Source organism: Caretta caretta, chromosome 8 (assembly GCF_965140235.1).
Source record: "Caretta caretta isolate rCarCar2 chromosome 8, rCarCar1.hap1, whole genome shotgun sequence".
In the NCBI taxonomy this organism is placed as follows: domain Eukaryota; kingdom Metazoa; phylum Chordata; order Testudines; family Cheloniidae; genus Caretta; species Caretta caretta.
In genome coordinates, this window is record NC_134213.1 from 65,177,315 (window position 1) to 65,205,000 (window position 27,686).

Here is a 27,686-nt window from a genome sequence, read left to right on the forward strand (position 1 = left end):
ATATGGTAATATGGCTTTGGAAACAGTATTGAGAGATAGAGGTGTAGTGATTTTCCTCCCCTCATTGACAGATGTTAGTCAACCAGGGAAGAAATGTAAAGGGCCAGTAGCACCTCTTTTCTGGCTGACAGTTAAGTTACAAAGCTAAACTAAATTGATTAGGTATGTCCCAAAGTTTATCCTCTTCTTACTGTGTGTACACTGAAAACAATGGTCTGGTTGAAGGGAACTATCCTATTCCTAACCGGACAAATTGGAAAGATGAAAGAACCCTCTAGCAGGCTATTTTCAGTTTTCTGAGCTTGCACACTGGAGTAACTTAGATGGACTATGTGGCCCTGTGCAAAAGCGAGAAGGCCAGATCCAGGGTTGGAAACTGAAGTCTATGCAAGGTGTTGAGTTCTTAACCCGTGCTTTTCTCGTCTTGAACTGCTCTGTACTTTGTTCATCTCTTAGTTCTCCCTGCCTGTTTTAGTCCCTGTGCAGCTGGCTGTCCAGCTGACCTGGATAATTTGGTCTGTTGCACACTCAGGGTTAATCTGTGCTGGAAACGTACATCGACATAGTTGCGTCTCTCAGGGGTGTGAAAAATCCACACCACTGGGAGACTTAGTTATGCTGACCTGACCCCTGGTGTAGAAAGTGCTAGATCGACAGAGGAATTCTTCTGTTGACCTAGCTACCACCTCTTGGGGAGGTGGATTAACTACAGTGACAGGAGAACCTTGTGTCCCATTCTTCCACTTACTCGAACCCTGAGCATGGCCAGCTACAGTCTCCTCCTTCATATTTAATGGAATAACAATAATTGCTTGGCTATTATAAATACTTGAAGAATGTCACTCTATTTCGTCATCAGTTCTAATCCTGTTATAAACTATTATCTGAACATGTAATTTTATAGAATGATTGATTGACTTGACAGTATGCACGTCTAAGTGTGTGTGTGTTTAAACAGACTTAACTCAGTTTGATCCATTAAAAAACCCCTGTGTAGGCAAACCCTTAATTTTAATAATCTAGGTTAGTCAAAAGAAGAGGTGCTTTATAATAAATTACTGAAAAAATACTTTATATGATCTTTGCTGCTATTCCGATTAGTTGGAAAGTTATTTTTTCAGTCAGGTTTTCTTGCCACTAATGTAAAATGCACCCCTGTTAAGCATCAGGAAATCCTGAATTCCAGTGGTGTAAAGGTGAATGAGTGATTTTGTTGAAATGTATCTTGGCAATTACAACCCAGATGAGTATCATCCATCCAGCTAAACTTGGAAAAACAACTGAAAGTACAGTAGAAGAGCTGCTAAGTAAACTGCAGTAGTGAGGATACCCTTCTTGCAAAGTGCTTTGATGTATATAGGAACAAAGTGTTGGCGTTAAATAGAATTTCAAGATTGTGTGATTTTTGTCTTAAAGTATCATTTTATACAAACAGCTGTAGTTGTCATTTCTGAAGTCTTCTAGACAAAATTTACCTTTAGATATGCACTGAAAATCTCAGTCAGCCACTGAACTGAAGTTTTTATTTAGTTTATGTGCAATACCTGTGTAATAGTCTCTTAAAATATTTTACTATACATATTTACCTGCTCAACATTATTTTATGGGGCACATCAGAAAAATATAAATTAATTTAAATGAACTATGTAATTACAATTTGGTTAGCTTTTGCTACATTAGTTACAGCTTTAACCTGCTCTATTGGACACTGTTTTTGGCTTGCCACTTTAAAAAAAAAAAAAAATCAAACTGTGTAATTTAACATACCTGCATAGTTTGAATTTTAACAAGACATAATGCTGAAGGGTTAACCATTTACAGCTATCTTATTCCCTTCTCCCTCCCAAATGTATGTCTTTTGAGCATCTGTACTCCTCCATTTGTTCATATGTGTAGGGGGAAATAGTGTTGGATGAAATTCACAGGATCAAGTCTAGGGAGAATAGAGTGGGAGCAAAGCTGGATTCTCATCAGTACTGTAGAACCTTGCTCACATACTCCCCATAATTCGCACATTAAATCCACACCCTTTCTGTACCTCTTCCCACATGCTCAGCAAAGGTTTCATATTACTTAAACAGTATTTTCTAAAATCAATTATATTAAAGAACATTTGTTAATATACAATGAAGTTTTAGAATTTTTATTTTTAAACTGAGCATATTGGGTATGGAAATTGGGAAACAAATTGGGAAAAATCCATATTTCACAGTTTTCTTTCTTGTTTTCTCATGCATGTGATGAGCATTCTGGAAACTCTTCTGATTTTCAGAAGTTGACAAATACTAGATTTTGAGTGCATGTAAAAACATTTAACAGAGTAGACTTAAAGAAAATGTTTTTTAGGACTATAGTAGGGTAGACAACCTTTGACACACATACTCTAGGCTGAAATTGGATGTGACACTTGAATACTTGTATTTGTAAGATTCTGCACTAGTTAAATTTGGTTGTACATAGCAGGATGTGTGTGAAGGAGAAATATTAAGTAAATCACCTTTTTTATGTTGCCATATAAGACTCTGCAGAGCTAATTCTATCACTAAAATACATAGGTAATATTTGCCTTGAGAGGACAGTATTTTTAAATATCTTGGATAAGAGATCTGAATTGAGATAAATTATTATATATGTATTGTACTTTACCTTGCTGTGTTACAAAACACCTGGAAGATTCTGACAGTATATATTTTTTTTTAATGGAACTCTTTAAAAATAAATACAAAGCTGTTGTTTCCTGTGTACTGTCTACGTGAGGTAAATCTCACGTGGTAAATATAACACTGAAGGTGTAGAGTAGTGACATTACTTCCACTGCTCTGATTGATGTTGCTCAACTGTGTTCATTATCAAGAGCAGTTCTAGAAAGTAGAAGAAAGTAAAATGGACAAAACATTTTAATCTCGCTTTTCTGAAACAACTCCATCTATTCGGCTATTAAAGTAGTGGCCTTTGTCACCATTTAATTTTTTAAAATATGTGGTTTCAGCTGAATTGTGTTTAAATATTTAATAGGTAAGATTGCAAAATAGAACTTTCCAGGTGCTTTTTAAAAAAAAAAAAAAATACTGTGTGTCAGTGTGCTTGGGTTTTTTGGGGGAAGTGGATGGAAATTTTTTTAGAAAGGCCAATAACCCTTTTAAAAATAAAAATCCATAGAGTTATAGCATGCAAGCATATTGCACATGCTTGTTAGCTACTAGACAGGATGGACTATATGGACATTCGCAAAAAGAAAAGGAGTACTAGTGGCATCTTAGAGACTAACCAATTTATTTGAGCATAAGCTTTTGTGAGCTACAGCTCACTTCATCGGATGCATGTGATCATCATCACACTATCAGAGGCTCGTTCACCTGCACATCTACCAATGTGATATATGCCATCATGTGCCAGCAATGCCCCTCTGCCACGTACATTGGTCAAACTGGACAGTCTCTACATAAAAGAATAAGTGGACACAAATCAGACGTCAAGAATTATAACATTCATAAACCAGTCAGAGAACACTTCAATCTCTTTGGTCACTCGATTACAGACCTAAAGGTCGCAGTATTACAACAAAAAGACTTCAAAAACAGACTCCAATGAGAGATTGCTAAATTGGAATTAATTTGCAAACTGGATACAATTAACTTAGGCTTGAATAGAGACTGGGAGTGGATGTGTCATTACACAAAGTAAAACTATTTCCCCATGTTTATTTCCCATCCCCCACTGTTCCTCAGACGTTTCTGTCAACTGCTGGAAATGGCCCACCTTAATTATCACTACAAAAGGTTACCCTCACCCCCTCCCGGCTGGTAATAGCTCATCTTAAGTGATCACTCTCCTTACAGTGTGTATGATAACACCCATTGTTTCATGTTCTGTGTATATATCATTCTCCTCACTGTATTTTCCACTGAATGCATCCAATGAAGTGAGCTGTAGCTCACGAAAGCTTATGCTCAAATTGGTTAGTCTCTAAGGTGCCACTAGTACTCCTTTTCTTTTTGCGCATACAGACTAACACGGCTGCTCCTCTGAAACCTATATGGACATTGAGAACCGTTACTGTCTAGGGGTAAAATAATTAACATTTTAAAAAACTCTGTTGGTAGGTATTTGCATAATAGACTCCAGGTGGCTTCTTCAGGTTATAGATCCAACAGATAATGATAAAAAGTCACTTTGAACTATTTTCTGTCTTGGCAGGACACTTGAATAAGGCATTTAATGGTAAAAATGTTGGGTTCCAGAAAACCGTTTTTTAGTTTTGTTCAGGTCAAGATACGAGTATTTCTTTTGTCAGGGTTTAAATTTGGGCCCTGAGGCAAAGCCTTCTGAATGTGAACTCTGTGGCTTAAACAAATGCAAATAAAATATTTCCATACTTGTATACCTAAACAAAGAATATAATCTTGTATTTTCATTTTCTCATATGAAGAGGTTGTCCTTGAGATAGGAATGCTTTATCTATGAACACGGTTAATATAAACGTGTAAAACTAATTGTAAAGTTTAGGTATCATAATCAGCAAAACACTGTTTTTAAATACTAGCTTTGGTATTAGAGAGGGGGACCATTTGATGGAAATAAATGAGGAGTGTGAAAGCTTTTAGGCATTTTAAGTTGATCATTGCTTTTCAGCTGTTTCTTAACTGACAAATGATAACTACAGTTGAAACTGGCAAAAACCCAGCCCAAACAACAATATATATGAAGGTAAACATCCTACATTAATCCCTTACTATAAAGAAGTTTCAGTTCTGCCTGTGATTCATCCAGCACATTATGAACAGCATAACTTTACATTCCTGTAGCCTGATGTGTGCAGTAGCAATATGGTGACTTAACCCTTTGCATGTACATATGCTCAATCAGGACTTTTTAAGGCTTTTTATGTATATCCATGTGGTTAGTGTATAAATTCCCTTGAGAAGATGTCTAAAGTTGGTCCATTGGCACCAGCAGTTAAAGATCCTCACTTGAAGTTCAAAAATGGAAATCAGTAGTATAATGCTGTATGGTTGATGTTAACTTTATACTGATGAGATTATTAGTAATGACACCTTTTTACAGAGAATCATTGGCATTTGACATATTTCCAACACTGCTTTCAAAACAACAAAATTCCTATTTAGGTATTTTCTATGAAAAGACACCCCTTCTCCGTGTGTGTGGTTTATAACTTTGGCACTCCACCATATTGTAAAAGCACCTTTGTGTGTTTAGAGTAGCAGCCGTGTTAGTCTGTATTCGCAAAAAGAAAAGGAGTACTTGTGGCACCTTAGAGACTAGCCAGTTTATTTGAGCATACGCTTTCATGAGTGATGAAGTGAGCTGTAGCTCACGGAAGCTTATGCTCAAATAAATTTGTTAGTCTCTGGTGCCACAAGTACTCCTTTTTTCTTTTGAGATATACTTGATTGGGAATGGGAGAACTAGGAATAATTTTTGAAAGTGTAGCACTTTAAGTATATTTTGTAGAGACATTTAGAAACAAGTCTTTCTAGGCAAACTCAAGCCCTACTCAGTTATGCCTTATGTTACATACTATGTAAATTGTTAACTTTTTTTAATTAATTTCCTTAGCATCTAAGTTACCGCACATCTCCCCTACAACCGCCATCTCCGCCCCCCAAGAAAAAACAGCGTGTGCCATCTGACAGTAGTAGTATAAATAACATTAAAACTATCACTACTGCAGCTTTTACTACCAAGCAATGGTTGACTAGTTATTATGAGAAAGATAATACAATCTATAATGAAAAATTGGGCATCTGAAAGCTAACCAAAATTATTTAATTTGTGCAATCTATATCATGTAAAACGTACTCTCATGCAAGTCTTGTTTTTATTTTAATCTTTACGCTAGATTTGCAATCAGGAAAACAATATGCTATAGAAAATGGGATAGTTGGTGACTATGTTTCAGTGAATGAAGGCAGAATTTTTGACTGTTCTCTCCAGTGAAGAACAGCAGTCATTCTGTGGGCTTTTCCTATTTTACTTATTCCTTGTGTGACAGGTTCCCCTCAGGGTGCCACCTGGAACTGGGGTACCACTGAGCCCTCCCGACCCATCATCCTTGGCTTCCTCTCACACTGTACTGCTGTGACAAGCTGCAAATCCCTCCAGCCTGTACTTTCGAAAACCAGCATACATACAGGTAGGGGCGTACCCAGCTGCAGTTACAAGCAGTTTCTCTGACCATCCCCTGCATGGGAAGGCTACTCCCTGCTCCTTAAGTTTTACCCCCTCTAGAGTATAAACCCAAAATTATACATCTTGTGCTGCACAGAGAACTGTACAGCGTAAGCCCATAATTCACCCCCTCCTTCAATGTGGAGAGGAATATGCAAAACAGCCTTTTGTCCCTGAGTTATGATTCCCATGCACTTCACTCCAACTCACTGGTTTAGATAAAGTAAAAACAAGTTTATTAACTACAAGAGAGATTTTAAGTGATAGCACAGAGCTCAAAGCAGTTTATCTATCAAATAAACAAAACACACAAACTAAGCATGCTATATTAAATAGATTAGATATGAATAGCAGATTGTCTCCGTAAGAGATGATACAAGCAGGCTGCAGATTCTTAAGGGGCAAGCTGCACTTGCTTTACAGCTTGGAATTCCCAGGTGTTTCATGCATAGGCTAGAAATCCCTTTAGCCTGGGTCCAGCACTTCCCCCAGGTCAGTCTTTGTTCCTCAGATGTTTCCAGGAGTCGTCTTGTGTGGGGAGTGAAGAAACCCAGATGATGTCAATCCCTGCCTTATATCGCTTTCGCATATGGCGGGAACACTTTGTTACCAAAGCTTGATTCCCAGACTAGCTTGTGGAAGAATACTGACGTTCCAAGATGGAGCATAGAGATGTGGTCTCATCACATGTCCTTGTAGAGTTATAGCTGCCATTACTCATAGGCTGTCTGTAGCATTCTCAGGAAGGCTCCCCAGGTGAAATAGAAGCTTCCCTTAAGGCCTATTGTTTTTTCCTAATGGGACATTGCCCTGAATAGGCCCTTCCCCATCCACTATCTAGACGGAAAACATCTTGTCTAGTGGGCATTACCCAGGTGTAACTACATTTGAAATACAGATACATAGTCAATATTCATAACTTCAGATACAAAAATGATACATGCATACAGATAGGATAATCATATTCAGGAAATTATAACTTCTCCAATGATGCCTCATACGGCTTGCATAAAATACATTATGATTGTTGTAATTATATCATCATAATATCACTGCAAAGAATATGGGGTGCAGTTTCACACCTTGTTCTAATAATTTCTTCTCTAACATTTTTTAGAACATATTCTAGTAAGATGCTGTGTATAGATTTTTCTCCATTGATTTTCCACTCAGATCAAGAAACAAGATCTTAGGTGATTTGATTTCATCAACATGGACTGATGGATGGTCCCTCCTCCACTTGTCAGTCTGGCAGGTATTAGTAGAAACATAGAGTTTTGGCACTTTCCAGAGGACAAATTCCTCTTCAGAGATAGGAAACAAACTGAATCTGTGAAGAGAAAGTTAGAAAGAGTGTGGTACTTTGTTCTTTCTGCTTCTAGAATTGTTTCTTTGCTGAATTCCTTCAGGACTTTTCCAGTACCTATTCTGGTAACTTTCCCATTTTGGAGTGTTAGATATTGCATGGTGTTGAAAAGAATGTCTTCGCTCTTCAGTTTACTGCAGCGCCCTTGAGATTATTCTCCCTTGGTTTTTAGGTTCCGTAAAGCTGCTGACTGGCTTTGCCTCTTACCATGTCTCCATTTCTATTCCTAATCTGGTATTTAAGTTCACAGAGACACTTCTCTTTTTTTGTCTTACATCTCTGCTTTCCTTCTCTTACTGTTCTGAAAGTGGTGTTCCTAGTTGCCATCATCTTGTATCATTGTGTACAGAAACGAGTTTCTTCGTTTTTCTCTCTGGATCATGTTCTCTTCTGATTAATTAGTTTTTAAATCTTGCCCAGTTTTTCCTTCAAGTAGTCACTGGCTTTCATAATGACAGGCTTCAGAGTAACAGCTGTTTTAGTCTGTATTCGCAAAAAGAAAAGGAGTATTTGTGGCACCTTAGAGACTAACCAATTTATTTAAGCTTTGCTCAAATAAATTGGTTAGTCTCTAAGGTGCCACAAGTACTCCTTTTCTTTTTGGCTTTCATAATCATTCAGGATGTTTCCTTGCCCTGGTCTTTTCTACCCTGAGTTGAAAAAGCTATGATAGATGTTCCCTAAATGTATTGAAGAAACTTAAGGATTTATCTCGATTGTTTTTTTTTTAATGAATTCAGAAAATCCTCAAATCTGTTATCCTGTTTGGAGTTTCTGAGAGGATTAGCAGACTTCTGTGGTTTATACCCAGTGGATTAGATTTCTCATTGCCTTCAGTATTCTAGATTGAAAATGGAATGTGGTCTAAAACTGGTTCTGGAAGATGGCTGTTTGGTGCTGTTTGCATACATTCAGCAAATGATGCAGGTTACTTTTTTGGTTCTTTGTGGTTGCTGCATTGCATTTTGAGGATCGTGGTTTAGTATTGTTTCTTTCTGACCCTATGTAGGCTATATTAATTGGCATGTCCTAGTTGTGTCTTATATCCTGTTAGGCAATGGCCTTACTGGGGCCTGAATAGAATTTTTTCAAATTTACTGCCTCAACGGAGGCCTAGTGCCTAGAGTTTTTTTTCTCTCTTAGTCTGAAATAGCTCTTTTGAAGTCAATGGAAACATTCCCATTGACTTCAGTGGGCTTTTAAAAGACTCCCCTGTATGTGTACCTTTTGTTGGAAGAGGCAAGCAATTATTCACATTCCCTCAGTATGCTCTGGTGGCAACTTATTTAGAAGTGAATTAGGTATCCGGTGATTCTTTACTGTGACATAATCCCACATGTGCAGATGCTTGCCCTTAGCAATGCCTGTATGAGGGCTGGTAGGTTCATTTGCTGTAAAGTTACAGCTCTGAAAAATCTTAACTGAGGGCTTGTCTTCACTACTGGGGAGATCTGCACTGCTTCAGTCAATGCAGCGGTTGGTGCTTTAGCAGGTCTAGTGAAGACCTGCTAAATCGATGGTAGAGCACTCTCCAGTCATCCCCAGTAGTCCAGATCTCTGAGAAGAGTAAGGAAAGTTGACTTAGGCTACGTCGACTCCAGCTACGTTATTCACGTAACTGGAGTAGCGTAACTTAGATCGACTTACCCTGGTAGTGAAAACAAGCCCTAAATGTATGGGGGTAAGCAGACCCTTTGGAAGAGACCAAAATACTCTGCTCTTGTTGATTGCTGCCTGCCTAACTGACAAGTAGAAAAGAGACTATGGATCAGTCTGTACTGGTGGGAGCCAGTCACAGGAAAGAAATATAGAATAAGAGAGGTTTTGTTTCTTTTACATATATTTCTAAAAGACTGTAATCGGAGCACATTATGGACATAAAAAAGGTATCCTTACACATTCAGCCTGAAAACTGATCAATTTACAAATTAAAAATGAATTGCTTTTGAAAGAAGCTGTATTATTGTGCCAGCCCAGTCTAGGTGCTAAACATATTAAAACTGTCCTTTGGTTTGACAAACAGAGTTCGTAAGGAAGAAAGTCCTAATCTAAGAATTGCTAGAGAGGATATTTTGAGTTTGAAATAAGAAAAGGAGAATTTGTGGCACCTTAAAGACTAACAAATTTATTTGAGCATACGCTTTTGTGAGCTACAGCTCACTTCATCGGATGCTTTCAGTTTGAAATGTTGCTTTCAGTGTACCAGAATGCCTAAAAAATGATTAGCCCAATATTTAATCTAGTTTACCCTATTAGTATAGTCTTTTAGTAGAACTTTGATATCCATAATTTATAGTTTATAGGAGGTCATCTGCCTGTCTCCTTGAGTAATTTTTAAGTGTAAGTAAGCTATTGGGTGATAAAAGGGCCATGAAATGTGACTGAGCAACCCTTTGTTTTGCCCAAAAACAATGAAAACACTTTCTAGAATAAGACACTTCCCATATGCATATATAAAGTCCTGACATAGCACATGTGGAATTGAAATTTTATTTTTGTGAACAGGCAAGAGAAAAAAACAAGGTATGTTAGTGCCACTCCCTCCCACCCCGAGTATTCCTTTGTAAAAGAGCGTCCCAAGTACTTATGCTGTATGCTTCTTTCAGAGACTCTGCAGATGACACCCCTCACAATAATTATCAAGGAAGCTCTACTTTCTGAGAAAACATGTAGGACTGCCAGTTTAGCACTTTCTGCCAGTCACAACTCCAGCAATATCCCACAGGGAGAGAGGCAGTTTCTGAGGTAGGCAGGTCCTGGGCCATTTAGAGCTTTATATAGGACAAGATCAACATTTTAAACTCCACCCATAAAAAGAATACACTACCGATGTGGATTGTGGAATCTTGTTGTAACATACTTCCCAATGAGATACTCCTTTAGCAAGTGGGCATTTTGGGCTAGCCTACATTTCTGAATAATCTTTAGGTGTAGCCCCTTTCAGAGCACATTACAGTAGCCTAATTTGAAAGTGATAAAGGAATGGGTAATCATAACATGTGAAAGAAAAATTCTCAGCCCTGGTCACTGCTGCCATCTGATAATCTAAAAGTAGGTGAGGATGGAAAATCACTTCTGTATTGGGAGCTCAGTAAGTGGAGAATAAATACCTTCAATCAAGGGAGCAGCTGTCTTTGCCATTTCTTTTGGTTGCTTCACCCAATCTACTAGTATCTATTTTTTTCCCATCTGAAGTGAGTCTCGGGGCTTGTCTACATTACAAGTTTAGGTCAACTTAGTTTAAGTCGACGTGCAGCCACTGCAGTAATTCAATTGGCTGTTGGTGTCCACACTACTGTCCTTCTGTTGCATCTGTGAGCCCTGTGCCAGGCTCAATTTCACAGCAGGGAGCTTATCAGCAGTGAAATTGACATTCTTGTCGGTTTCACAGCTGCAGCTGCTTTAAGCTGGAGGCAGCCCTGACACTGACACAGTAGCAGTTGGCTGTCATTCTTAAGTCACACAGTGTCTGCATGGACAGTGTGTCACCCTAACTACACCAACATAAGTGCTGCGCTTGTTGTGGAGGTGGAGTTATTATGTGGGAGTAACAGGCCGCTTACTTTGGCAGAAGCAGCATTGTAGTGTAGACACTGACATAATTCAGTTGATGTAAATTGCTTTACCTCGACCTAACTCTGTAGTGTAGACTAAGCCTCAGACAGTTCTCTTCATATGCTATTCTCAAGTGTACACTGGTTAGGGTGCTCAGATGCAGCACTCATTCAGTTGGAGATAGAACTTTGTTTTGTCAGCAGAGTAAAGCCATGGTCCATGTTTTCTCACTAACCTATTTAATGACCATTTACACATGTCAAAGTGGGGACAAGATGTTACCTTGACGTACCCATATGAGTGCCCTTGAGGCCGAAGAGCAGTTGCTCAGTACTGCAGTCTGACATCTCCTCTTCTTTCCTTACAGTCACTTGTCTCTCAGGGTGAATCTGCTCCTACTGATGTCCACAGGAGAATCTAACAGTCTTTGATCAATGGCAGTTAATTTCATTATGATATCATGATCATCCATCATCAGCAGGGATCCTAGTTTTCTGTGATAAAAAGAATCAAAATTTTCTGATTAAAACAACATCCCCTGCCCCCCTGTTTTTCTGAGAGTAAACTGAAACATAGCACTTTAGTTTTCTTAGCCACAACATATATAGGTATAAGTTGAACTGCTCCTGAGGGCATTCTGCGCCAAAAAAATAAAAATTCTGGGCACAGTATTTTAAAATTCTGTGAGTTTTATTTGTGAATAAATAAATGCAGAAGCTCCAGTATGGCAATGGGGAGCACAGCCACTGGCTGCATGAAGGTGGGAAATCACCCTGCAGCCTGCCTGGGACACAGTCAGTGGTGAGGCTGCACCTGACCCTGATACAGCACAAGGCCTGGGCTTGCCCCATAAACACTCTGGGGCCCTGCCCCTTTGTGCTAGGCGCACCAGGTGTGGGGTGGGCAGGCTCAACCAGGCAGGATCCAAGCGTGGAGGGGCTCAGTATGGGGGGATCCAGGTGAGAGGATTCTGTGTGGGACAGTCTGGGTGCAAGCCGCTCAGTAGGGGCAGGGGGTCTAGGTGTGGGGGCAGTGGGCTTCTGCAGAGGCTTCCAGGTGAAGGTGGTTAGGGCTCAGCAGAGAGGTCTGGGTGTGGGGGTTTCTGCAGGGAGGGCTGGGGGCATGAGGCTTGGTGGGGTGGGGGTCTGGGTGCAGCTATTTGGGGGTCAGTTACATGGGGGTCTGGATGTGGGGGCTCAGGGTGGTGCAGGGGGGTAGGGCTCATCTGGGTGGGAGTTTGAGTGCAGGGAGCTCAGTGGAGGCGGTCCAAGTGTATGGGTGGGGGTCCTGAGGAAAGGGCTGTGGGGTTAACCCAGATGCAGGGGTTAAGGTTCAGTGGCGTGGGATTCAGATATGGAAAGCTAGGGGGGTTCTGGGTGTACGGGGTGAGGCTTGTGGGGGTGTCTGGGTATGGGAGGTCTGGGTGCACGGGGTTGGGCGGATGGGGGAGCGGCTCCCCTTACAGTGACCCTTTCCCCAGAGCTGAGGAGCAATGGGGGCGAAAAGCAGGAAAGCATGCTGAGCTTCCTGCAGCTGGGGGAGGTTTCTGGGGGTGGGTCTGGCACAGCCCCAGCCACTCCTGATCCAGGCTCAGGGTAGGAGCCACTTGCTAGGATGTCCCCAGGCCAGCAGTGATTTACCTTTCTGCTGGCTGCTTTGGGTGCCTGAAACAATGTACCTGCACAACTAGGGAGTAGCGTGTGACTGCTCTTGCAGTTTCCCTTTGCTTCCCTGTCAGAGAGTCGTTTTTTTTTGCATGGAAGCAAAGAAATCTGCAGGGGATATGAATTCTGCGCATGTGCAGTGGCACAGAATTCCCCCAGTGTTTTATTGATATACTGTAGAGCCCATTGATCTGAGTCTCCATTATATGGGTCTCCATACTAACCAAACCACCAGCCTCCTGGGGCTGACAGAGTCTGGGTTTGGGCTGTCAGACCCTGGTGGCAGGGGCTCATGCTGTCAGCCCTGGGCAGCTGGTGTTTCTGTTAATTCAGAGAGCAGGATAATGGAGGCTTGGATAAATGGGGTTCTACTGTATATGTTTTTATTTTTTCACAATATGTAAAAACTAAAGATTCTCTTTAAAAACACAAATTCTGTGTTTTTCCTTAGCAAACAGATTTCTAGGATTTCTGATCATCAGGAAGATCAGTCAGTAAAACAAGTGCAGTTGCTGTACCATACCTAGGTTGCTGATCAAAGAAGTCCCAGGAATCTAGAGATTGAGAGTTATTTTACTGCAAATTTCTCAGTAATCTTATTTCAGAATGGAAGATCTGGAATGGACCAATAATTGACCAAAAAGTCAGTATCTACAGATGGTTTCCTGGATGGAGGGGACACTTCCTTCTCACTCTTTTCCTTAGCAGGAGGCGTTTACTCTCTTCATCGGCAATGGACCCATTACTTTGCCAGCCAGGAAAGACCTGGTCCAAAGTGTAGGAAGCGAACCAACGTTCTTCCAAAACTTCTGGGATACTAGTGACCACAGATCAAATAGAAGACTTAACATTTGTTCCTTTTCCCTTTTTCTCAGGCATCATTGAGTCATATAGCTTGTCTGAATTCAAGCAATTTTATCTGCACAATAACAAGAAATGATTGCAAGAGAAGAGACCCAAGTCAAATGTTGAGTGGAGATAGCCTAATTAGTGTGGGCCAAACACCACATGAAAGAGGCCCCTCATTTGTTTGATTTTTTGCAGATCCTACTGTAGAGGCAAGGAAACTTTTTTTTCTTTGCCTTTTGCATGATCAGAGTATAAGAATTTTTAATTGCTCACCTTTGGTACATGTGAAGCTTGTGTTGCTGGTGGTCTAGCTGTCTTCCCCCTCGCTTCATCCAGTGCCTATTTTCCATAAAATCAATGTATCCTGTGATGGTAAAGCATGGGAGGAAGACTACCATATTGATGGTTGAAGATATATGCATACGTTTGTCTTGTATTACTTTTTTTCCTTTGATAAATTACATTGCAGTTTATAAACTAAAGTAGCTAATTAACGTTTTTATTTTATCATGTTTTTTTTTGTTTTTTGCTCCCGTTCACCTTTAAATTAAAGCTTGAAAGCTTATTTCAGGAATAGTATTAATTATCATTCTTGAATCTAAATAAATCAATATTAAATCAATATTAAATATTCTATCAGTCATGTATTACACTCTCTCTCTATATAAAACAAGCTTACTATTGTAAAGGTCAAGGACTTGAATTGTCCCAGGTGCCAAGTCTCATTGATGCTTCTGTTTTGGTATGCCAAGCAAAACCATAATTTTGACACAAATATTGGACCACATGAGGAGTGCTATGAGATTGAACTCTTTCAGTAGCAAGGACCAATTCCTTCGTATCCTCACAATCAGTACAAAACTCATCTTTTGGGCACTTGGCATTTTTTCTGACCGAGATGCAGCATTACTCTAAAATAGTAATTTAGCATATCCCCTTCCAAATCAGATAGAGGTGGGGTAGAGAAAATGAGGGGAAAAGAGCAGCATTTTGTGAGAGAAGACAGCCAAGCAGCCCTCACCACCTTCTCTGCAAAAGCAATACTGTACTCTCTTAAAAAAAAAAAAAAAAAAGTGTTGCACTCTTCCTGGGGTGTTGTGTATTTTAGTCTTATAACAGAATAAAGCAAACCCAAGAGAAAACCCTCCCATCCACCAAACAGCAATTATAAGAAAAGAAATTATACAAAAAACATTCTTCCTCTTGACTCTGAGTAGCCAGGTAAGGTCAGTAGGTTGTATAGTTCTTTAGCTGATGGGGAAACTAGCTAAACAAACCAATTTGCGTGCATAGCCCTTATTAGTCCTGGCCAATCCCCTGCAATAGAGGTAGGTCCCAAGGCATAAGCTCCTGGTTAGGTTCTGTTGGCCTAGAAAGATTCTCCCCTGGAACTTCAGAGGACTAGTATACTCTGTTCCCTAGTTTTTTATTGATGCTCATGGAATACAATTTCCATAAATCATCATTTTAAACATACATATCGGTGTTTTACAGGATGCCATCAATTGAAAAGAATCACATTCTTTTTAATTTACTTTAAAAAAAATACTGGTTTTTAGGTCTGGCAATTAATCACAGTTAACTCTTGATTAACTGAAAAAAATTAACTGCGATTGAAAAAATCGCGATTAATCGCACTGCTAAAGGATAGAATACTAATTAAAATTTATTAAATATTTTTCGATGTTTTTCTACATTTTCAAATATATTGATTTCTGTTACAACACAGAATAAAATGTGTACAGTGCTCACTTTATATTTTGATTGCAAATATTTTCACTATAAAAATAAAAGAAATACTATTTTTCAATTCACCTCATACAAGTACTTTAGTGTAATCTCTTTATCATGAAAGTGTAACTTACAGATGTAGATTTTTGTTGTTGTTACATCACTGCACTCAAAAACAAAACAGTGTAAAACTTTAGAGCCTACAAGTCCACTCAGTCCTACTTCTTGTTCAGCGAATTGCTAAGACAGGCAAGTTTGTTTATATTTATGGGAGATACTGCTGACTGCTTCTTATTTACAATGTCACCTGAAAGTGAGAACAGGCTTTTTGCATGGCACTTTTGTAGCCAGCTTTGCAAGGTATTTACGTGCCCGATATGCTAAACATTCATATACCCCTTCATGCTTCAGCCACCATTCCAGAGGACATGCTTCCATGTTGATGATGCTTGTTAAAAAGATAATGGGCTAATTACATTTGTGACACAATTCTCCCCCAAGGAGTTCAATGTCTCCTGTTCTGTTTTACCCACGTTCTGCCATGTATTTCATGTTATAGCAGTCTTGGATAATGACCCAGTACATGTTCGTCTTATGAACACTTTCAGGGCAGATTTGAGAAAATGCAAAGAAGGTACCAATGTGAAATTTCTAAAGACAGCTACAGCACTTGACCCAAGGTTTAAGAATCTGAAGTGCCTTCCAAAATCTGAGAGGCACGTGATGTAGAGAATGCTTTCAGATGTCTTAAGAGAGCCAACACTCCAGCGCGGAAACTACAGAACCCGAACCACCAAAAAAGAAAATCAGCCTTCTGCTGGTGGCATCTGACTCAGACGATTAAAATGAACATGCTTCAGTCCACTCTGCTTTGGATTGTTATCGAGCAGAACCCATCATGAGCGTGGACACATGTCCCCTGGAGTGGTGGCTGAAGCATGAAGAGACATGAATCTTTAGCGCAACTGGTACGTAAATACCTTGTGATGCCGTCTACAACAGTGCTGTGCGAAAGCCTGTTCTCACTTTCAGATGACATTGTAAACAAGATGTGGGCAGCATTATCTCCTGCAAATTGTAACCAAACTTGTTTGTCTGAGCGATTGGCTGAAGTAGCACTGAGTGGACTTGTAGGTTCTAAAGTTTTACATTGTTTTATTTTTGAATGCAGTTATTTTTTGTACATAATTCTACATTTGTAAGTTCAACTTTCATTATAAAGAGATTGCACTGCAGTATTTGTATTAAGTTGTAATAAAAATAAATATAAAATGAGCACTGTACACTTTGTATTCTGTGTTGTAATTGAAATCAATATATTTGAAAATGTAGAAAACAGAATACCATTTATTTAATTTTTTTATTATTGTTTAACAGTGCGATTAATCGTGATTAATTTTTTTAATCACTTGACAGCCCTACTATTTTTATGAAGAAACAAACAGGTAGTTATTCTAGTTACAAAAATTAGACTAAAATTTGTTCTCCCATCTTTATTCGATTCCCCTGTAGTCTGAGAATTTCCACTGTTTGTATGGGTCTTTCTCACAGCAATGGAGTTGGGAAAATAATTTTTAGAAAAAAGGGCATATGTTATGATAAAACCACATGGGTAGATGCAGTAACCGAAACTACTTTTTAATTCACTTATGCAATTGATTTCATTTTGATAGCGTTGTTTTAGCTGGGTTTGTTTCTGTAACTCACTTATTAAAATCAGAATACTAAAACTGATTTGGGATAAAATATGAAAATTCTGCATGTATTACTGTAATTTTTGACATGTTTCAATCTGTTTGGTTTTCTGACCCCTAATACTCTGTATCTGTAATTGTTTCTGCTACATTATCTTCACTATGCAGTGTATTTTCTATTGAATTATTGAAAAAATTTGAAAATTAATATTAAAAATGTATATTTTTTACACTTGTAAAAGATAATGTTTATCAGATAGTAAAATAAGAACATATGAGACACTGTACTCTTGAGTTTTTTCCTACAATATTCATTCAGTAATCATTTGTAATATACAACAAGGGATTTCTTCTCTTTGTTGTCACATTTAAAATTTTTGCCATCTGTGCTTAACTTTTGTAGTGTTCCATTTGAGTAAGTGAAACCATCTAAGGTTGAGGGAAGGTATTCTAGAACCACTTAACAAGCCTGGAATACGAGTCCCAAGGGTAGAGAGAGGTTTTAATGACCAATTTGTATGCCAATGTTTTGTGCTGTACTCATGTCTCTATCCTGTTATCCACCCTGGTGTGTCTGCACATGATTGCTTTTGCTACAGCCTTGATTTACAGCTGGTAACTCCAAATAGTACATATACTCAGAGTAAATATTATCTATGTGGATTAACTACATCTGATGGTACAGTAGTCTGTACTGAAAAGATGATTTTTGGTCTTAGTTGTTGTTGGCTAAACAATGGAAGGGAATTGGCTGTGGGAATGAATCGTCACCTTCCTACCTCCTTAAAATCCAGGGCAGAGTAGATGAGTAGCTGCCTTGTTGCCTCTTCTACAGCCTGCGCATTTTAAGTAACAGCAGGTAAAGTAGCAGGTAGAGTGTTGCTGGACACCTTCTGTGTGAGGAGATTTAAGCCTATGGGTTTTCATTACCCTTGCCATGCCCCTAACTCTCTTCCTCACTGTACTGCCATGGAGAAAGGCACCATGGAACAGAACTGTGCTTCACAGGTGTGTGGGTTTCTTCCTTATAGATAGGTTAAATGACTTGCCCAAGATCATGCATGTCAGTGGTGTACTCCACAAGGGTTGCAGAAGGGCCTTCCTCACATCTTCCTTGTTTTTTGTCCCCCCCCAGACTGTAATAAGGTTAAGCAGGATTTGTGGTGTTTGCATATTACAGAGGGTAAAAAACAAACAAAACAAAAATAATATAAACAATATATTGATGGCAAAGTCTGCAAAACTGTACTAATATTTATGTGGGCAAAATAGTTGAAAATAATAAAGAAACTTGTTTGGTTTTTTTGTGAGGAGGCCTTAAGAATACACATTAATGTTCATTTTGCATTGTTGCACAACATGTTAGTTACCCAGAACATTTCAGGAAAATAGAATCTGAGTTCCTACTCTCTGGGTTTTATAATACATAGCATGTTCTCTCTGTGATTAAAGGGAGAAGGAGTTAGTCCCTGAACCACAACACGAACAGAATGCTACTGATGTGTGCAGGAGACTGTCTGTGAAAGCAGCTGTCTGTTCACAGGCAAAGCCTGTCAGAAAAAAGGAAAGTACATTGATTACTTGCATACAAGATAGTCTTTGTTGATGGTTTACTGCATTTCGGTCATAATACTGGATTTTTAGTTTTGGTGTGACTGTTCTTAGTCTGCATGTCCTGTATACTCGGTGGTCAGACCAGATGATCATAATGATCCCTGCTGGCCTTAAAAAGCTATGAATACCAAACATATGCTGTTTTCATGCTATCTTCTAGTCTATCCTTGCTTGGCTGTGCCATAAAAGACAAGTCTTTGAAAAGGGCAGGAAGATTTATAAGCATTCTCATATGGTGGTTTGAGTCAGTAATATTAATAAGGATTCTTCACATACTATTTAATTCTTTCTCAGAGGCTTCTTGCATACTAGAATGTGAAATATAGTGAAATACAGTGTTTAGATATTGTAAATGTCAGGTTATCACATTAAGTAGAATATATGCCATACTACTATGGTCTGTAGTGTGGTAACCTGAAATCAAGGGACAGGTGTAGGGGAGAAGAAGTAGTGATACTCTCCAAACTCTGCCCACGAATGGCACCAAAATGAGATGCTGTAAATAGTAGGTTCTGCAGAGTTTATATGATCATATGATCAGTATTTTTAATGCTCTGTAAAAGTAAAGTAGTTAGCAACGTTGACCTTTTACATCACCATCATTAGGTTTCAGAAATACCGCCACATTGAGATGGATGGAGTCAGCTCATACGTTTCAGGTTGTTGCAGACATCACAATGACTGTCACATCTGTTTCAAATTTTGAATGATTTCTTGTAATCACAAGGGCTAGAGGCAAGTTCTTTTAAATTGAAGCTTGGATTCAGGAACATGATACAGATCCAGGAGAAAGTACTGTCTTACTGAGCCCCCGAGAACCATCCCATTTCAACCTCTGCCAAAAATATTGTTTTCCAAAGGGAAACCAAGACAGTGGAGAATGGTAACCTGCCAGAGCTGGATCAGATATCCAGATAATATGTAAGGTGTACAGACATAAAAAGCAATAGAAGGAGGCCTTTACCTATAACAAAAACAAGCTCAGGAAATATTATCCTCAGAGGGGGAAATATAAAATCAAACTACTGTAGTTCAGCCAGAGCCATACAAATATTAAGTTTGATGGTCAAACTTAGGAAAGAGGTAAAACGCCATCCAGGTAAGAGCCTGAGCTAACTCGTCAGTGAGGACATACCTGTATTTGTCACTCCCATGCAATGCTTCAGTATAAAGCAACCTTGAAGTCTGTGCTTTCTATGGCTGCTCTTCATTCTGATTCGCAATTTTTGCAACATGACTTTTATAAAGAGATAAGATCAGATATTTTGGAAAAAATGTTTGAAGTATTCTAAGCAGCTCGAAAGAAGTATGGTTGCCATGTGTTACAAACCCTTTCTGCTCTGCACGCCATCTCTTAGTCTCTTAATTTTTTAAGAGTGAGATGAATGAACTGAAGTATTTTTTGAGTCATAAGATCACTTAGTATGTAAGTATTGTAGCTTTGTATATGTAAAAAGAATTTCAGTATCTACAGTGGTTGTTTTTCGGTTTATAAAATAAATTGAGGCCCTAGTACAGGGAAATTCAGGCATGGAGAAGTTGAATAACTTACCTAAGATCACAAAGGTAATCCATGACAGACTCAGAAATAAAATCCTTGATTATTTTGCATCCTAGAAGGAAAACTGCAGTAGTTCTGTTTCTTCAACATTTCCAAATAGTCTTGTTTCAGAGTCAGTGGAACTGGCTGCAAAATATAGTTGTATTTAATCAAATAAGTACCCACCATGTATTAATGCTTTGTTCCATGGAAACAACAGAGTTTATGAATCAAGGCAGGAGTTTTGAGCCTGCGCTTCAGTAAAATTCTTAAGAGCATAACTATGTGGTTATATTCCTCTACATTTATCTGTTTGAAGTCCTATTATAGTAGTAAGAGTGGTGATTGTAAAAGATATTTTCTGAATGTAATGAGATTTTGAGATGTGCCTTGTAACGTTGAGCTATGAGCTCTATAGGAACGGTGTGCTAACAAAGGGCAGCCCAGTTTTAGTGCCTATTGTTTAAAGCAGATCTGGAAAATAAAATCCTAATTTATTCTTTGATTTATATAATAATCAAATCCAGTCACTAAAGCCAAATTGGTAAAGAAAACTAAACAGAAAGGTAGCTAGAGCAAAGTGAGGGAAAGTTTTGATGTCACTGTTAGAGAAAATGATTGGAATAGTACCAATAACAGGTTATTAAAGGTTCTGTTTTTGTAAATGATGTTGTAATTGCCATCTGCCACGTTTTTAAAGAAATTCCAGGATCTATTACAGTGGTTAAAGGACTGTTAAAATAAAGAACTAACTGAAAATATAGATTTTAAAACACAATCTGCGACTTGGGTTATCTCTGGGATTTGTCTGATTGCAAGACAACTATGGTGTTAAAGACGTTGATGGACTTAATCAGGGTATTTCAGTGTTCTTTAGTGATTAAACATACAAAAATCTAATTTTTCAATGGAAGCTACCACTGTACTGTGACTCGTCGAACCCACTGCAAAATACAAATGAAAGATGTTGCATATCCTGCAAAGAATTGCCAGTATTGGCCTTGTCAGGCTTTTTAAATAACAGGGTCTGACTGCCAAGTGTTTTGGAACAAACAGCAGCTGCCAGCAATTTTCCAGTTTTATCACCATATTCATTCTAATATTTTTAGAAATCTTAATAATTTTTCAGTGTCTTCTCCTGGCAGGGGGCCAAGGCTATCATGAAATTTTGCAGATGATTAGTAAAGACTCTCATTAACAGATTGAGCAATTCCTCTAGCTGTTTTTCCCCCTGCGTCGTCTTTACTCTACATCTTTGTTTGGTTCTTCTTGTTTTAAGGATTAGTTTCACCCCCCTGAAAGTACTGTTTAGAACTACCTTCAGATCTCATTAATCTCTGCATTAAGTGCAGCCAGCATTCCAAAACTGTGCACTAGTTGCACAGAAATGCTGAGGATAAAGAGAAAAGAGATTGAGTCCCAACAGTCCGTTTGGTTTGGAACAGCCACAGGGCAGTAGTATGGTTTGATACCACCGTTGGTAAGATATTGGCTGACTTCTTCAAATAAAGGAGTGAAGATGAGATCAGGAATGTGTCATTCCTGATAAATGATTACAGTTGGGCCAAAACCAACCTTTAATTCTGCTCTTGGCATTTTAGGCTTTGACTGTTACCAGTAACCCTAGTGTTTCTGTTTTCCTGCAATTATCATAGTATCTATCCATCCACTCACTCACTCCTGTTCATTTAATTGCTGATGTTGCTACCAGGTTAAAGTTGTACTCTCCATTTTATTCCTCAACCCTCTGCCCAGTGGTAATTTCTTTCAGACATGGAAGCTATACTTCTCTAGTTCAAGGTAATGTCCCCCTCCATAGTGTTTGTTAACTAACTGTTACTGAAATTCAATACAAAGAACGTCAAGAAGAGTGTCTATCCTGAGATTTTAAAAAGGATTTACCTCTGCTTTTAGAATTAATAGGTGGAAATTGTATTCCTACCTAATCTCTCTGTTCATGGTCTGGACAGGAAGGATTACTGAAAACTTAAAAATTTCCAGAAGAGAGCTATGGTATAAAACTGGTACTTAGAGTGGCATAAAGAACTTTTCTGATTAATCTGAAGGAAAACCAAACTTTACATAGGGAAATTGTTTTGAAAATATATGATCATTTAATGAGAAATACATACCTTTTGGTAGTTCCCACTTTTTTTAAATGGGAGAATGTTTTTAAGTTACACTTGTACATTTGTGATCTGATTTTTATAATAATTTGTAGAAGTCTTTTATTCCCTCCAACTAAAATGTTTGAGGTAAGTACTTCCTCATCTGTATGTCAAAGCTACATGAATTAAGCCTTTAAAATGGTAACAGAGAAAATTATAACTAGCTAACTATAATCCATTATTGGTTACTTTTACATGGATCCTGATCTTTACGTTTGTTCATGCATGTTTCTTCTTGATACAGATTTTCAAGCTTGTTGATAAATTGTATAGTCAGTTTCTTGATCACACTTTGGTTCGTTATGAAATATAGTCAAGAGGCCAAATAACAAGTGTCTGGTTTATTGCTCGAAGCCAATAATAATATAGTACAGGAAAATGGTTCTATATGATATCAGACTCCAATAAACCATCTCATACAGCAATGTTACATCCACCTTGTGTGGAAGGTGTGCTCCCAAAGTTGCACATTTCAGCTGATATTATTTATATGATGATTTTACAAGTTCTACATCTCTTTACACATCACTAAAATCGCACACATCTGTTTGTTTGGGTTGTTCTGTTCTTATCTTTGCTTTGGATTCTAGCATTCCAGGTACTGGTCCATGAAGGTACTTCCCTTGCTTGTATTAAGGGCAAGTCTACACTTAATATGCTGCAAGGGGTTTAGGTCGTGTGGATTTTTCACACTCCCGAGCGACGTAATTATATTGACATAGGTCTGTAATGTAGACCAGACCGAACACATAGGGAACTTGTCAAAATCAGGATGCATTTGTTCTGTCTTCTTATGCCAGATGCTTGCTTCAGCAACTTCAAGGTGTTATGGTATACTTAACATAAATGAATAGGATTATGGTGTAGGCCAGTTTCTGTTATATCATTGTTACAATATTTGTGCTTAATGTTGGTGCTTAATGCATACATATATATAAAAAATGGTGTGGATAATGCATATATTATTATATATATTATGCTATCATGCATATATTAGTGAACAAGCTTGACTTTATGGTTTATTTTTAATGTATTAATATATACAAGGTTAATATATATATATATATATATAACTTCTAGAAGAGCAGTGTATTGGGATATTTTTACATCCTGTAAAGCGACTGTTGTATTATCATTGTGACAATTTTTTAAAAAAATTTCTTGGTAACCTTATCATCATGATGTGCAGTCCTTTAAGGAAGATTACGCAGCTGTGAATATTAGCTATTTGTTAGACCTTTTCTGTAATATTTGAGATTGAAAGAGGTGTGTTTTTTTTTTTTTAAATGCACCATCTCTATGCTAGTAAGTGAGGAATTAATCCTAATACGCTATTTTTTTTCAAATTGTCTAAAAAATTCCTGGCAAGTTTTCTTTAATGCATTTTTTAGTTTGGAGGCAATACATCTTATAATCTGTGTTTCAAAGGTTGTTTTAGTCAGTAGGTGGGTTGGGTGAAGAAAACTGTTTTTGCTTAGCAAGATTTTCTTGGTATTTATTAAGCTTAATTCAAGGATAAATAACTTAATTAAAGTTATTTATTATTGTGTTCCTATTTATATTGTACTGTGCCTGGAGGTTATCCTTTCTAGACAAAGAGCTCTTTCTTCTGGCCTAGTCAAATTTATTAAAACATCCAGATAATAAAAGGACCAACATACAATGTAAAACTTGTTCATGGGGGGAAAAAAACCTTGAAACACACAATTAGCTTGTGTGTCTAAAGATAAAGTTACAACATTAAAGTGTATAGTGTTTTCAAATCTTCGAGGCGTATGCTTACATAAATAACACTTCACTGCAACTGTCTCATCTTACAGAAAACTGATATATGCAGTATATTATAAGTGATACCTTTTTGGTTAAGACTGCCTACCTCTTTCCATTGTAAGCCTCTGTTTTCTGTTGCGTTAGCTTAAGCTATTTGTACTGAAATTTTCCATGCTTGTTCTCTCTTGTTTTGCATTTTTTTTTAAAGGTTTGAGCAAAAACGATAGAGTTGTTTTCCGGAATGAGGTTAGTGGGGGGACAAACAGGTAGATTTCCCAATTTTAAAACACTCTCTAGATGGGTTTTTACAAAACAACTTTAGTGCTTCCGTGGTTTGTAGTAGGAACTTGAAATTTGGGAAAGGAACGGTTCTGAAGTGAAAGAGAAGTGACTTTTGCTGTTCCTATGAAAAACCTTCCAGATTTGGCCAAGTTACAAGCTTCTGAAAATCCCTTTCTATTCATGTGCATTAGAACACGTTCACCTCCTGTCTCTTAATTATATGAATGTTCCAACTGCATTGTATATACTCCCAGGTGCTAATGAGCCTTCTATATCATACCCAGACAATATGGACAGAGAGAGAGCTCCACAAGGCATATAGACAAAACAGATGCTTCAGGTGCATTCCCTTAATGAAATACCATTTTGCCTTGGTAAGAGTTCATTTGGCTGTGAACCAGGACACAATGAGTTTTAAAATCTACTCCTTCCTATCCTTCATTGTTAACAATTGTGCGCTGTTTGGACTCTTCATATTAATCGAGATCTCATACCCCTGTCTTAGGTTGCAGGCAAGCATTCTTCTTTGCATTTTACAGATGTGGTAACAGGATATGAGAGGTTTGCATAGCTGGGAATAAAGTTCAGGCCCCTAATATGGCAGATCTAAGGTGCACCCTCTTAACCAAACAGCTTGTTAGAATAGTGAATGTACATGTTTGACTATGTGTCTCTAAAATGGCTCGACTTCCATGAAATTCAGAAATGAGTGAATATTACGTAAACAACAAATACCACCCAGAAGTCTTAACTCTATCCCATTTTAGCCGCTCTCACACTCCTGTCCCAGAACCAAGATATTTTGTCTAGCAAGTACTTGTGCAACCACCTGTCTACTTCTAGTGGCTGGTGCACACAGAGAATGATGGGGTATTATTGCTTTTGTCTAATGAAGTCACTTGTTTAGTTCAAGTCGTAGATGTTTGTGGTATGGATCTGACAGTCCGAAATTCAAACTCTCTGCTGATGCCTTATGCGGTTGGGGTGATGGAATTTCTTCTTCTTCTTTTTCTTTTTTTTTTTTTTTTGTGTGGTCCTTTAAAACAAAAACTAGAGAATCCCCTCTCAGAAAAAGGGCTAAAATGTTTTAATGCTTGCAAAGTCAAGCATACAAATTAAAAAAATTTTCTAACCGTGAATTCATTGTGTACTGAAGCACAGTAAAATAATTTAATTGCATTATTATAATTGAAGCACAGTAGTAAGTGGTACAGTGAATATAAACATTAACTAAATTGCAATTTAATGAATATACATGTATTGTTTTTGTAGAACATAAAAAGCCCCGTTTGATACAATGGATGAACAGTCACAAGGCGTGCAAGGGACTCCTGTTCCACAGTTTCAACCACAGGTACTTAATTTTAATAGTCTTCAAGAACAGAAATAAATGGATTTAGTAAATGGAAGAACATGTTAAAATTAACAAACAGAACAAATTCCAAAAGGTTATTGTTGGTATTTGAATACTTTTTCTTTTCCATTATACAATGCCATTCTAAGAGGGTAGGTTTTTACTGCATTTAGTGTGTTCAGCATGGTATTTAAGGTAATAATTGATTATTTTAATCAAGTTACTTTTGGGGAATCACATAATTAGTCATCAGTAGTTAATAAATCAGATGCAATGTTATGAGATCAAGTGTCTTTGGATATTGGATTGTTTAATTTGGATTTTTCTGTCTCAAGGCATTCGTGGAGAAAAAGAAGCCCTAAAGAAATGTAATATCTCCATTAGTTATCTTGAAATTCAATGACCATCTGCCCTCTAGTTCACAGAAAAAAGCTGCTTTCTTTTTTGCCTCCTGCTGCATCACCAACTGGGAAAAGTTGGAGTGGAGGTGAGAGGCAAAAATGAAAGTAATTGTTTTCCTATGAGGTATCAAGCTGCTAAACACTATATATTTCCACATTATAGCAGAGTTACCAGATTTATTTCAGATTGCTCCTTTTAACCTTCTGTTCTTACATTTCCCATTGGTGATCCTATGTGGGTTAGTGCCTTCCCTTGTTGAAAATGGACAAGGGAGATTCACAGTTACAGGTTTCAGAGTAGGAGCCGTGTTAGTCTGTATTTGCAAAAAGAAAAGGAGTACTTGTGGCACCTTAGAGACTAACCAATTTATTTGAGCATGAGCTTTCGTGAGCTACAGCTCACTTCATCACTCACGAAAGCTTATGCTCAAATAAATTTGTTAGTCTCTAAGGTGCCACAAGTCCTCCTTTTCTTTTCACAGTTACAGTAGTTCTATGACCAGGGGATGTGAGGGAAATATAACCATCCTTGCGGTTGGATTGATGGTATGACTCAAAACAAAGGTAAGATTACCAGGCAATAGATAAGTTGGCATATTGCTTATTAACATTCTTCTAAAAATGTTGCTTCTGTTAATAACATTATTTAAAAACCTTTGGAAAACAACGCTCTAAGCTCTGATCTTGCAAAAACTTATAAAGGTGCTTTGCTTTATGCACTATGAGGAGTTACATGTCAGTCAATAGAAATCCTCATAGTAAAGTTAAGCAATTGGGTAATTCTTTGCAGGACCAGGACCATAACTGGTAAGTTTGTTTGTTTGTTTGTTTCAAGCATTAGCCTGAATAATAAAGGTGATATGGCAACATGTGGTTGTTCTTACTTATATTGTCAAAAACTTCAGTTGTTTTTTGTGTTTGGCCAGGTCTTCATATCTGTACTCAGTGTTGTATTTTAGTAGAACTTTCCTTGTTGCAGTGCCTGCATTGGAGCAGCTTTGAGGCTGAAATAAAAACAAAGCATTCTTGTAGTTCTGTATCCCTATCCGTCAGATCCTAGAGTACCAAACAGTTATAAATTTAAGATATAATTTGAATTTATGCATATCCCTTACAGCTATCTTGGTGAAACAAGTGCACAAACTTATTTTTTTAAATTAAGATTTTTTTAATTAAGGCAGTGCAGACTACTACTGCATTCTGTATATTCTAAATCTCATAATGACTCCTGTTCCAATGATGGATCCTCCTCCTTGACTGAATAGGAGGCAGAATCAGATCTGTCAGTTGGGATGAGAGGATGAGCTCCTATATCTCTGGGAAAACCCCATTGTGTCTGCCTTCTTTGGTAACAGGCAGTTCTTGTATCTTCCACATTCCCCTCAAAAACACAATAATTCAAATTCTGATTTACTATAAACTATGTGAACTGATATTTTCAGCAGTGGGTGAGTCCCCAGTCCTAAATTTAATAATTATATATGCTTCTCTCCTCATAGTTGTTGGCAA

At 38.0% G+C, this 27,686-nt stretch overlaps 1 protein-coding gene across 8 annotated transcripts in view; it reads left to right on the forward strand.

Moving 5' to 3' along the window:
• Window positions 1-27,686, forward strand: part of NEK7 (NIMA related kinase 7) — a 127,006-nt gene that overhangs the window by 8,965 nt on the left and 90,355 nt on the right. For 5 of the 8 annotated variants that reach the window (XM_048860436.2, XM_048860440.2, XM_048860431.2 and 2 more), the window contains exon 2: window positions 25,695-25,776. The exons of 1 other annotated variant lie outside the window; for it this stretch is intronic. In XM_048860436.2, coding sequence (XP_048716393.1) covers window positions 25,720-25,776 — 57 coding nt within the window. In that variant the 5' untranslated portion in view covers window positions 25,695-25,719. Of the gene's footprint in view, window positions 1-6,133; window positions 6,155-25,694; window positions 25,777-26,659; window positions 26,742-27,686 lie in introns of those variants that run through there. 2 more of the 8 variants (XM_048860434.2, XM_048860437.2) reach the window with 2 other exon arrangements.